The sequence below is a fragment of the Camelus bactrianus genome, chromosome 11 (genome assembly GCF_048773025.1).
Source record: "Camelus bactrianus isolate YW-2024 breed Bactrian camel chromosome 11, ASM4877302v1, whole genome shotgun sequence".
Classification (NCBI taxonomy): Eukaryota; Metazoa; Chordata; class Mammalia; order Artiodactyla; family Camelidae; genus Camelus; species Camelus bactrianus.
The window spans coordinates 61,397,348-61,410,430 of NC_133549.1; the positions used below are offsets into that span (position 1 = coordinate 61,397,348).

Below are 13,083 nucleotides of genomic sequence, written 5' to 3' on the forward strand. Positions count from 1 at the left end.
AGGAGGATGAGGATCATGAGCCACGGACTGTGGGCTGCTTCTAAAAACTAGTTTAAAAAAAAAAAAAAAGGCCTCCAGAAAAAAAAATAGCTCTAATCACACCTTAATTTAACTCACTGAGACCCATGTGTTAGACTTGTCATCTCCAGAACTGTTGAAATAATCAATCTGTATTGTTTAAACCAACAAGGTTGTGATAATTAGTAAACAGTAGAGATAGGAAATTGATGCATATGACAATTAGTCATATATAAGACCAAAAATAAGAATAACTGATTAACTTTTAAGACAAAGTATTCTGTAATCTACTCTCAAGTTCTGATAATTATCCTTCCAAATCATGTGCCATATATAAATACACAACCATGATTCCTAATAAATTTTCAGGTTATAAACCACATGTATTTATAACTTAAAAAAAGGAAAAACACTCACAAAAATAGCCTATTTACCAGCATTTTTTATGTAACTGGTCAAGCTCTTTTGGGCTTGATTTATTCTGCAGTAACAAAAGTCTACAAAGGCTTTACACTATGGTGATGTTAAACTATCCCAAGTTCCATTTAATTAAGGAAATATGAATGTAAAAAAAAAGAAATATGAATATTAAAAAATTTTAAAATAATGAAATCTGTAGGCTGTAGGATAAAAACTCAGATTACACAGTAATAACAATTTTAAAAAAAGACTATGGAAAACTGTTGGAAGGTTCACAGTTATGGTTCAAAACACATTTTTTGAGGTAAAATCTGCATAGAGTGAAAAACACAGATATTAGTGCACAATTCAACAAGTTCTGATATATGTATACACCCATGCAAATCAAGATGCAAAACATTTCTATGATCTGAGAAACAACTTACAGTTCTTTCTACTCAATTCCCTCCAACCACATACATTTTTCATTTTTAAAATATTTATTTATTTTTAGGAAAGAGGTAATTAGATTTATCTATTTCCACTTTTGGTGGAGGTACGTGGGATAGAACTCAGGACCTCATGAATGCTAGGCATGCACTCTACCACTGAGGTATACCCTCCCCCCTCATTTTTAAATAGCCCTTAATACCTTACCTTCTCAACCATGTGTAAACCTCATTCTTTATATCATTTAAATTTCCATATAATAAAGTATTTTTAATATACTTGATATTTGATACCAACTTTAATAACTTGACTATCACCAAACATATATGTAATTTAAAACTGTATTTCCCAATTTTAAAGTTAACTACTAAAACAAAATACTGTGGCAAACACAAAGTATCATTCCATATTTATTTCGAAAAAACGTTAAAATGCTAACCCATAATCCAACTATCTTCCACATAAAAGCCAAGACAATTTCCTATCACTAAAAGAAGGAAAAATAGTCAGCACATGTTTTTTATACAGTTATTGAACTGCCACAATTTGTAGAACCATTAAGACGTTTTTTTCCTAAGGAAGATTCTTTTACATCTTTTCAATGAGAATAACCATCCAGAATCTTCAAAATTACCTCTATTCTGCGTATTTCCTATTAGATAAACCTATGAGCAAAACAAACATGCTTTGCAACATCAAGTCGACATTAATACATACTGCATGTAACCATATCATCGACTAGTCATGAAACCGAGGTTTGCAAAAACACACTCAAAACCGCTAACAAAAATACTAAGATAGGTATGTACACAGATACTAAAGTGAATCTGGAATTGTAAATCTGCATATAAACAAAAGGAAAAAAATCCGAAGTTTGAAATATTCATTGAAAAATTAAATGTCCCAGCATATTCCCAATAAACTTCATTGATTATGTATTCATAAATCAACCTTTCAAAGTCTAGTCAATTTGTTGCCTCTATTCCGCTCCTTAACTCCAATCTGTGTCCCCCAGTGAATATGTTTACTGTAACACTAACAGCATATCCCTTCTCGAAATATCCTGCACATTCCTACACTACTGAAAATATTAGCAGTGTCACAAGAAAAGCATTCAAAGAAAAAGACACTTTAGGGTTCTGTAGGATCTTTAGCATTTCATTTTCAATGTTCCTTGCATCATTTAAAATCATATAAAACCCAGGAACGGATGATTTTCAAGTACTATTCACTTCTAACAAAAACAAAAACAACAACATAACACTACGGACAAAAAATGAACGGAAGGAAAGAAGGCTGGGGGAGAGAAAGAAATTAATTCTCATAAAACCTCCAAACCAAAAATTTCCATTTTCATCGTTTCCGGTTAGAAATCCAATTATCTAACTGTAGAAAGAGGTTGAATCTGGGCACTGCCAATGCCATACCCTTTGCCTCGAAAACACACAAATTTCAGGACTGGAAAACCAGGGGTCTGCCTCTTTCCTTTTCTCCTTCCCCTTCAGCAACCTTACAAGGTAAGTTTTAAACCCTCAACCGCGGCACTATTGAGACTTCCTCTAAGAAATGCTGGTGAAGCTGGAAGCCTACCGCCAGGAGTGGTCCGCTCCTCAGCCGGACCTGTCAGTGCGGCGCCGGGCTCGCAGCCCCGCCTCGCCGTAAGATCTCCGCGGCCGCCCGGGCGCCGCAGGGGCAGCCGCGGCCAACCCCAGAGGCCAAGGAGCCCAGGCGGGCACCGCGGAGTCCCGTTCGGTGACTGCCCCCACCGAGGAAGCTACTCTTGGGGAAGCGGCGACCCTGGCAGGGGATATGGGCAATACTGCCGTGAGCACGGAAGAGGGGCGTGACCGCCAGTTGGCCAGGCTGAGCCAGGTGCCAGAGATAACCCCAGAAGGTGCGGCTGCGAGACGGGGATGGGAGTGCAGGCGCAGGCTGGGAGACTCGGGGGCGTTTGCTCTTACCGCCAGGTCTGGATTGCGGCTGTCCCTATGTGACACAGCTCGGATGACCCCCGCTCGCCAGCTCCGCCAGCAGCGTCCGCTGTCTCCGCTTTCCGGCCGCACCTCTTCGCCGACCGCGAGGCACAGGAACCGCTTCCCCACCAGCTCCGGCCGCGTCTCCACCGCCATAGCAGTCACTGCCAAAGCGGCCGCTGCCTCCTCAGCTGCTAGCGAACCAACGAAACCCCCTCCTACCGGCCGCCCATGTTGAGGACAGCGGACTTGGGGACCGCGGCCACCCCACGAGCAAACGAGCGCGGACTCGAGGGCGCACCGGACGCTTTGCCCAGAAGGGCACAGCGACCTCGGTCTCTCTCAGTCCTCAACACTCCCCTGGACTCCCCAACTTGAAGACTCCTCCTCCAGCTCACGGGGAAAAAAAAGAGAGAGAAAAGAAAAAAAAAGAAAAAACTGACAAATCGCCGCACCACCGTCGGAGGCTCGGAGGCAGCACCGGCCGCTGCCGCCACCGCACCGCGGCCAGTACTACTCCGCCTCCCCTTCCACTAGCTTGGTTGCGAGCGCGCTGCGCGTCTCCTTCCGCCGGCGCGGGCTGGGGGAGGGAGCCGCGGGAGAGGGTCTGAGAAACTACCGCAGACGGAAAGTAGTGCCTGACGCCGCAGCTGTAGCTGCGGGGCTAGCCAGGACAAAAAATAGAGTGGGGCAGGAGAGGGGGATGCAGTTCTTCAGGAACGCTACTAGAGCGTTTGAAGTCCACCTCTCTACTCGTCTCTCCCTCAGAAGAAGGGGTGAGGCGAAAACGAAGCGTGCTCGTTCCACTCTGGGTCACAAAACAAACTCCAGGTGAAAAGCCGCATCTCCAGAGTGATGTGTTTTTTCAAAACACACGGCGACGGCAGTCTGAGTTAGCTCGAATTTTGTCCGAATTAATAGACCTGTAGTCGCAACAGCAAAGCAGAGCAACACTCTCAACTGAAAACTAAGCCCACAGAACTCAGCCACTGCAGAGCAACAATTCACGACGTTAAATGAAAATGAAGACAACATCGTCATCCTTTCATTCTTCTTGTTTTGGGTGACACGAACTACACGTTTGAGCTATTCAGAGATTTACGCCTCTCTACTGCTTTGTTTTAAGAAAGTCAAACACCCGCTTAAGGGCTTCTGTCACCATTCTTAAAATTCACAGTCTCTGGCGCCAATTTGAGTACTTTCAGTACTAGTACCTACCCCAACTCACTGGTCGGTTAGCAGAAACAGGGAAAGGCTCTGGATTCAGCTGTTGCAAATTACCGTGGAAATAAAAGGGTTTTAGCCAATCACAGTTCAAGAAAATAAATTATGTTTACTTCCCATCCAATCACAACAGGACTTTGTAACCCATACACATACAAACCTCCAACTTGGAACAATTACTCCTTCTTTGATCAAAGCCTTGAATTCTTCTAAATCAAACCTCCATATAGATGTCAGTGAGAAATTCGACTTTAGACATAGTTTATAGTGTGTTTAAAAGGTAGTTTTTAAAACTCCAGTTGTGTTTTTCTTTTCAGGGCCACTAGTGATTATACCAACTCCAAAAAATTCTTCTAGCCCAATAAAAACTTACTCTAATTTCAGGTTTCTTTTTTCCAAGAGTTTTTATATTTATTTCAGATATGTGTAAAGCTATAGCCCTTGCTTTTCAAGAATCCATACTTTTGCAGAAAATGCATACAATTCTAGGCATCATACTGCTCTCTACTTTTTTTCCTTTTTCAGTTTTATTAGGTAGAATTATTACAGTTTGACTGCACATATATAATATATTGCATGTAAATACATATACAATATACTGCACTTTTTTTAGTTTACATATAAGTACTGATCATTGTTCATGATAATTTTTGGTTTCTTAAAAGATTTTTCTAAACCTCTACAGAAGTTTCCTTTCTAAAGGAGTTTATACTAGAAACATGAATATTTAAAATAAACACAAGGCTTTAATCTGCTTTCTTACAACATCCAAGCTGAGCTGTTTGAAGCAGAGAATACATGGCCACTGCTAGCAGGTTAGAAATCAAAATTACAAGGAAGAGAGATTTTAATCATCATGTCGAATTCTGCTAATCTAAAGGCCAAATACAGAACTGTAATAGATAAACAAAGGAAAACCACGTCTAGAAATGCATAGTCGCAAGCTGAGAGAAAAATTTAATTTTACTTGTGCAATTTTATTTCCAAATCCATTCTTTTAGTACATACTATATAATACTCAGCAAATCACCTTGGGAACTACAGACTGAGATTTCTAAAGTATCAACTTGGATTCAGGAGCCAGTAAAATCACCTGGTGAAAATAATCAAACATGTGGAAAGAGAAAAAACAGAGTAAGAAGACCAACATTCAGATATCAAATTCAATGATTTGCTTTGTGATCTTTGGTATGATACAATTGTTACCAAAAAATTGCATGCTTCCTAATCTCAGTGATATTCTAAGAGCAAGTAAGAAAATATAAAGTCACTTGAGAAAAGAGATGCAAGTAATACTATTATAATATAGATACCATTCACTGAATTATATTTTTAGAGTATAGGCTGTTGGGGTGCCTTACATAAAACTACCAGCTGATTTTAATTTTGTAGGTAAATTCCTCTAAATGGTCCCCTAGGAACCTTCTCTACTTACAGAATGCTGTCCTTTTAAGTGCTCTGAAAAGCATGTAAATTCATCAAACAATCAAAACACTTCAAGTGCAGAAACAAGTTTTTTAAAAGGCCGTATATCCTCATAATATTTTCAATCAAACATCTTAAATTCTTAGTACTATACTCCAGATGGTAGTTTACGAATTTCTTAATTACAACTAGTGCCTAGGGTTTACCAAAACCAAAAAGTAAAACTTAAAAAATTAAAAAATAACCCCCCCCCCACTAATTTGTGAATATTTTGGTTTAGGAGAAACCTAAAGGGCACATTTTTAAATATAGAATAAAAAGGACCTAAACGATTTTTGTTTGTTTGCTGGCATTTTTTGCTTAGTTTCAGGGAATACAGTTGACCCTTGAACAACATGGGTTTGAACTGCGGGTCCACTTACATGCAGGTTTTTTTCCCCAATAAATACTACTATAGTACTATACTAACCAGTTGGTTGAATCCACAGATGCAGAATGTGTTCTAATGCCAACTGTAAAGTTGTAATCAAATTTTCTACTGCACTACGCCCCTAACCCCTGAGTTGTTCAAAAGTCAACTGTATTTACATTATTTTTACAAGCAAATCGTAACTGTAAATAAGATGGAATTAAAATAAATTTTAGTCAGATTTGAAACCTTAGAATATTTGTTCAATTAGCTCCCTTACATTCTTTACTTTCATAAAGATCCTCAGAAAATGCCAGTATTAGTAAATACAAAGAGTTACAATACTTTTCACTATATAGGCAAAGAGAGTAACACAGAAGTATTTAAAATTACTAACTTTATAGAGGCTGAAAATTTAGAAATAAAGACTAGATCTACTCTTTGCACCCCCACATGCAAATATGTATATTAAATACAAATACACATTAATACATTAATTCATGCAAACCTCTTACATCAAATACCTTAAATCTATATAAAAGATACATTGAGGGATTATTATTTTATTTTTTTAAAAAATCCACAAAAATTTGCTCATAAAATCTACTTGGTTTATTAAAAAAAAAAAAACAACCCTGACTTACAAAGGAAGAAAATGTATTCATTGCAATAATAAGGGACATAATTATCTGCTTCATTATCAATAATTAGTAGTTCATGAAGTTTAGTTTTATAAGCAGTCGACTACTTCAACTTTTTACTTTTTGACCTGGTGTAATCATAGAAAGGACCAATTATCTGCTCTACTACATACCAGTATTCTGTGTTACTAAAGGTGTCTTTTTTTTTTTTTTTTTAGATTTCAAAACATTTTTTTTCCTGTTATGGATTTTTTTTAACATTTTTTATTGATTTATAATCATTTTACAATGTTGTGTCAAATTCCAGTGTTCAGCACAATTTTTCAGTTATTCATGGACATATACACACTCATTGTCACATTTTTTTCTCTGTGAGTTATCATCACATTTTGTGTATATTTCCCTGTGCTATACAGTGTAGTCTATTCTACAATTTTGAAATCCCAGTCTATCCCTTCCCACCCTCCACCCCCCTAAAGGTGTCTGTTTTTAACATCACAAATAGACAAAAAGGTTAAGTGCATGTACAGACAGTCTCCAACTTAATGATGGTTTGACTTAGGATTTTTTGACTTTAGGAACAGTGTGAAAGCAATATGCATTAAGTAGGAACCATACTTGGAACTTTTAATTTTGATTTTTTCCCAGGCTAGCGAGTAGTACAATACTCTCTTGATGCTGGACAGTAGCACCAAGCTGCAGTTCCCAGTCAAGCCATGCAATCACAAAGGTAAACAGCCGATATATACTTAGAACCTTTCTATACCCATATAACCATCCTGTTTTTCACTTTCAGTATAGTATTCAATAAATTACATGAGATATGTGACACTTTATTATAAAACAGGCTATGTGTAGATGATTTTGCCCAACCGTAGGCTAATGTAAGTGCCCTGAGCATGTGGCAGGTAGGCTAGGCTAAGCTATGATGTTCAGTAGATTAGATGTGTTCAACACATTTTCAATTTAGGATATTTTCAATTTATGATTGATTTATCCAGAGGTAACCCCATCCTAAGCCAAGGAAGATCTGTACCTTGTAATAATATTAGTCACCATTTATGGAACACTTACTATCTGTCAGACACTATGCTAAGTACTTTACACATGTAATCTCACTTTATTTTAAAGATGAAGAAAGTGAGGTTTAGAGAAATTTGCCTAGGAATACACATTAAGGAACTGGAATTCAAAACCAGAACTTATGATTCCCAAGTATCTGAATTATGCTAAGAAGCAACTTAAAAGAAACATGAGGCCAGTCACCAAGTTGTTTCCTCCTTATTAATAACAAAGATCATCCATAACTGATTTGTTATGGATGAGACACACTGATGTGTCTCACATCCTGCAAGGTTCTGGAGATAGGGCCTCTGTCCTTGAGAAATTCAGTCTATCTGGAAAGATAGACAACAGAAATACCTTGGTTTGTTTTGTATTTAAGGAAGTATTACTGGAATGGCATACAAGATAATTAGGGCATTTTAACAGTTTTCAAATCTGTAACTTGGAGGCTTTTATTCATTGTCAAATGTAAAGACTGGGCTGGGTTATGAGGTCTTAAACTACCATATACATGAGTACATCTAAGAACTGTGGAAGCCAATGTTAAAATGAAGAAAATCAAGAGTTTCAACTTAATTATGCAAACGGAGACCAAGAATAGAATGGAATATAAGTTTATGTTACCATGCTTTTTATTAAATCTTAAGTAATTTTTATTTAGGTATTTCTCTAAGCACTATTTTAACTGAATTCCTCAATCACACTTAGGATAACGATAAAGTAATCAAATATTACTTCCTCAAGGAAGCCATCTGATACCGAGATTATCAAATTCCTAATAACAGATTTTCAAAACATTTCCCATTTGTCTTAGTATATGTAATTTAATTTTATATCTGTCTCCTTGGACAGACTATAAACTCTATAAAAGCAAGGACAATGTATCTTTATCTTGTTTCTAACAATGTTCCCAGCATCCATTAAATCTTCTGCAGAGTAGATACTCAATAAATGCTATTGAATTAATGAAAGAATATAGCAAAAATGTACCTTCTTCTAAATCTAACCCAACTAAGAGGAACCGAGAATCTCTCAATCAAGGGTCATAAATAAGACTTCATGTTCTTTCTACAGGGTTATTCATCTCCTTTAAAACAATGTCTTACATACATTATCTCATTTCATCATGTACAATGTAAAGCCTTCATAAAACTTGAGCTTCACCAGAAAAACAAGGTGGTTCATGGGAGTAATTTCTAAAGAAGAGATAAAGAGTTACAATTCACAAGAAAAACATTCATTTTGTTACCAAACTACCAATTTAATGCAAACCCCAAAATGATCCTATAAGTATATATGCAAAACACCCAGTCTGTTCTTAGTATTCTAAAGAGAACAGTCTCAAATAATGTCTTTGATGGAGCCAACATACAAACATCATTCTGACTACCTTCTTGATGCCATGTACAAGGAAAAAGAGGAAGAAGAAAGGAAGAAGAAATGAAGAAATCTCTACTGGGCCTCCACAGTTGTTACCTAGTTTCCAATTTAAATTCTGCATGCACAGGAATCTTCTACTTCTTTTCAACATTTTTCTATTAAAAATGAAACTTTATTTTCTTATTAATTTTTGAGGGGGGATGTAATTAGGTTTATTTATTTTTATTTGAGGAGGTACTGGGGATTGAACTCAGAACCTTGTGCATGCTAAGCATGTGCTCTAGCGCTTGAGCTACATACCCCTCCAAAAATGAGACTTTAAATCTGACTTATGAACTTTTTTAATTTAGAAAGAATGAACATAATAGCACTGGAAATTTCCTAATCTGCTGAACAAGGAGCTGTAAGAAAAAAAGAAATGAAAAATTGCTATTGAGTATACAACAAGTCTTCCAAGGGTGTTCCATAGCACTTTTTGTTTATTCATCACCCCTCTCATAAATGGTAGTTAATACTACCATTAAAACATGCTAGATAGAAGCTTGCACTTTGCATCTTCAACTGTTATGTTAGCTCCTTTACTTATGAACAAGTTAGGTTCCTAAAGGGTTATCTTCCTATTATTCTCATAAGCCTTCATTATTGCCATATGTCAGTAGTGGCAAAGCTAAAAGTCCCAAAGAATGGCTCTGTTTATATCCATGAAAATTAATGAAGGAAAAGACCTTCTATACTTTTATTTAAAGTTATAAATTATGAAAAGTCAAAGTAAAATCTAAGCTAAAAAGTAATACTGAGTCAAAATCTCAGCATGCTAACTATATTCCATTGATGTTCTTCCCCACGGATGAAGCTAGATTCTATATAAAGAAAGAACTTCATGATCAAGTACACACAGCTCTGAGGCACATTTCTTAAATTAACAGAATCTAGCTTCAAAGAAACAAAACAGAAACAAAACAAGACCTAGCAGTGAAATATGGGGAATTCTTTCCCTTGGCACATTCTCAAAAAAGCTACATGATTACATATAATGAGATTTATAATGTATTACAAAACATAAATATGTAATAAAAATAAATTACTCTACATAAAGGAAAGTACTGTCTTGTGATTCCACGTGTGCTTCATTATTACAGATTAATTGTTTATTTAATTAAGGAGAGTGCATAAAATAGTGTTCCAAATACCGAGTTCATGTTCACAGAAGCTCAGTATATGGAAATCTCTAGATACTTTCTTTAAAAATCACAACTGACACACATGAAAAACAGACCTCAAAAGGACTTTAACTATAAATTTAAAATTCAAATCAACATCCCCAAAACATTCTGCTACTCCAGGGCAAAGTTTGGTATTATCTAAGATTAAATGGCCAAGAGAAATATTCAGAAAGGTAACCAACTTCTCGTTTCACAAAATACGCAAACAGAAGTTAAAACTGGTCAATCCCCATTCCACAGGGCCACTTACAAATGGATATTTTAAGATGTATATCTCAAATGCAGCAAACCTGAAATTAGCAGTCACATAATGCAGGGTAATGAAAGAGCAGGAGTCAAGGAAGTCTAAGTTACTTATACCACTAACTACTGTTTACTTTGGATAAATCACTCTCCTTCTCCAGGAATCATATATAAAATGCAGAGGCTGACGTAATCAATAGAGTTCCTAAAACTTTGATTCTAAAGCTTCTAAATAACCTACCAAGCAGTAAGGTATATACTCTTCTGACACATGGTAGATTCAAACCTGAAAAATGTTAAAGGATTGACAAGAGTAATTTTGCTTAGGAAAACAAATGTTTTTAGCCAGAAAGGTTCTATCTTGGACATCTCACAGAAGATATACATATCAATCATTAATACATACAAACTAATAAAACAGACCAAAAGACTTCCCAATGAAAACAATAATTCTTTTAAACACCATTACAGAATTGCTTCTTTCCTTGCTTCTCCAAATTTGCTCTTAAAACTACCATATTAATCTAGCAGAACTAACTTCAAATGGAGGAATTTTTGAGATACTCTAAATACAAGTAACCTTCATACCTGAAACCTTTACCTTGCATGCTTTAATATTCTTCTTTGCCTTTAGTAGCTAAAAAAAAATCTTTTTCAACTATTCTAATTACAAAAATTAACTTAAAATCAATTGTTTCACTTGCTTTTACATCTAAATTTACATGGATCCTTCTTTCCCCACTTGCACTCTGTTTTTTGATATTCACAAGTTTTAAATTTTTATACACTGAAATAAGTTAAAAAATCTATGTTTCAACCTTAAGCCATGCTTAGAAAATATGTAAGTATTCTTTTGTATTTTCTTCTGGAAGTTTTATGATTCAAAATTTTATAATTCCTTCAAATTAGATGATAGTATCTACGACTGATAGAGGGACAGGAAATCACCCTGACCCCAAACAATAGAGGTCTACTATTATTAGGGGGAAAGCAGGATTACTGAGAAGAGTCTGCCTATAAAGTTGGCCTAGGACCAAAAATAAGGCCCCATGCCCACCACCACAAAGCTAAACAGCCCCCGGGTCCCCCAGCCTACCACCACAAGGCAAACGAGCTCCTAGTAATAAGTAACAGCGCTCCATTAATAGAGAAAGAACAAAAGAATACAGAAGGCACCTATCTGAAGCACAAATATACAAGTAAAGCTAAAGATACAGGTATAATAAAAACACTGAGTTAAAACTCTCCAGCAAATCAGCCCTCACCTTAAACATGAGGTGATGACAGGAGCATTTAAAGCTGACGATGTACTAAAGATAACCAGAGCAACAAAAAAATATACGTCCTGATAAACTCTAGGCAAGACTGATTCAATCCCCCATATTAACAGCTTAGCAGAACAGAAGTCATGCCCACTTCTTGGCATAAACTCTAGATACATCAATCTCTATTATCTTGTAAATGATAGCTGGCATTCGATCAAAAATTATAAGCCTAGTCATGGGATGACTTCCCTAGTCACCAAAACAGTGCCTGCACGTTGGGTTACCATTTCCTTTTTTATAAGTCATACAAAAACATCTCTTTAAGTTCTTTAATTTGTACTATTCTTTCCAATAAAGTAATTTGCTACCCCCCCTGCAAAATTATAAACCACACAAAACTTCAAGAGCAAACAAATCGCTGTCAGAAGACAGAACCACCAACAGAAGCAGACTTAAACAGATAACTCAAAAGTTGAAACAATCAGTCAAGGAATTAAAAATAATTATGAATAATGATGTAGGCTCAAATGGAACAGGTGAACAATATGCACAATCATATGGCAAGTCAGAGACAGGAACTACAAGAGTTGAACAGAAATGCTAAAAGGGTCAAATTGAAATGCTGAAAATGAGAACTGCAATAACAAAAATTTACAAAGCCTCTGATGGGCTCATCAGAAGATTTAACATAGCTGAGAAAAGAATCAATAACCTTGAAGACAGGTCAACAAAAATTACCAAAACTGAAAACACACAGGGGAAAAAAAAAAAAAAAAGAGTAGGGGAAAAAAATCTGTGCAACTACAACAGGATGGAAAGTTTCAAATTCATTGTATGAGATCAGCATTACCCTGGATACCAAAATCAGACAAAGAAATTACAAGAGAAGAAAACTATAAATCCTTCATAGATGCAAATATCCTCAGCAGAACATTAGCAGATCAAATTCAGTAACCTATAAAACGAGTAACACACCACAACCAATACAGGTTTATTCCAGGACTATTAGTTGATTCAGCAATGAAAAATCAGTATAATTCACCAGATCAACAGACTAAAGAAGGAAAATACTATGGCATCAACAAAAACAAAAAATAAGCATTTGAAAAAATCCAATCCTCATTCCTGATAAAATTCTCAGCACATCAGGAATAGAAGGGCATTTATACAGTCTGATAAAATGCATCTCATTAAAAAATTACTGCTAACATCGTATTTAATACTACAATAGTGAATGTTTCCCCTCCAGATTCACAACATGAAAAGGACATCAGCTGTCACCACTCCTATTCAATAAAAACACACTCAAAATCCTAGAAAATGCAGTAAGAAAAAAGAAATAAAAGACATACAGATTGGAAAGAGAAT

The 13,083-nt window shown here is 36.2% G+C and overlaps 1 protein-coding gene across 5 annotated transcripts in view; it reads right to left on the bottom strand.

Annotated features, from left to right (window-relative positions):
- JMJD1C (jumonji domain containing 1C) overlaps positions 1–13,083 on the bottom strand; it is a 257,984-nt gene that overhangs the window by 207,172 nt on the left and 37,729 nt on the right. For 2 of the 5 annotated variants that reach the window (XM_074374077.1, XM_074374076.1), the window contains exon 1: positions 2,829–3,247. The exons of 1 other annotated variant lie outside the window; for it this stretch is intronic. In XM_074374077.1, the coding sequence (XP_074230178.1) occupies positions 2,829–2,996 (168 nt within the window). In that variant the 5' untranslated portion in view covers positions 2,997–3,247. Of the gene's footprint in view, positions 1–2,828; positions 3,248–13,083 lie in introns of those variants that run through there. 2 more of the 5 variants (XM_010957922.3, XM_074374075.1) reach the window with 1 other exon arrangement.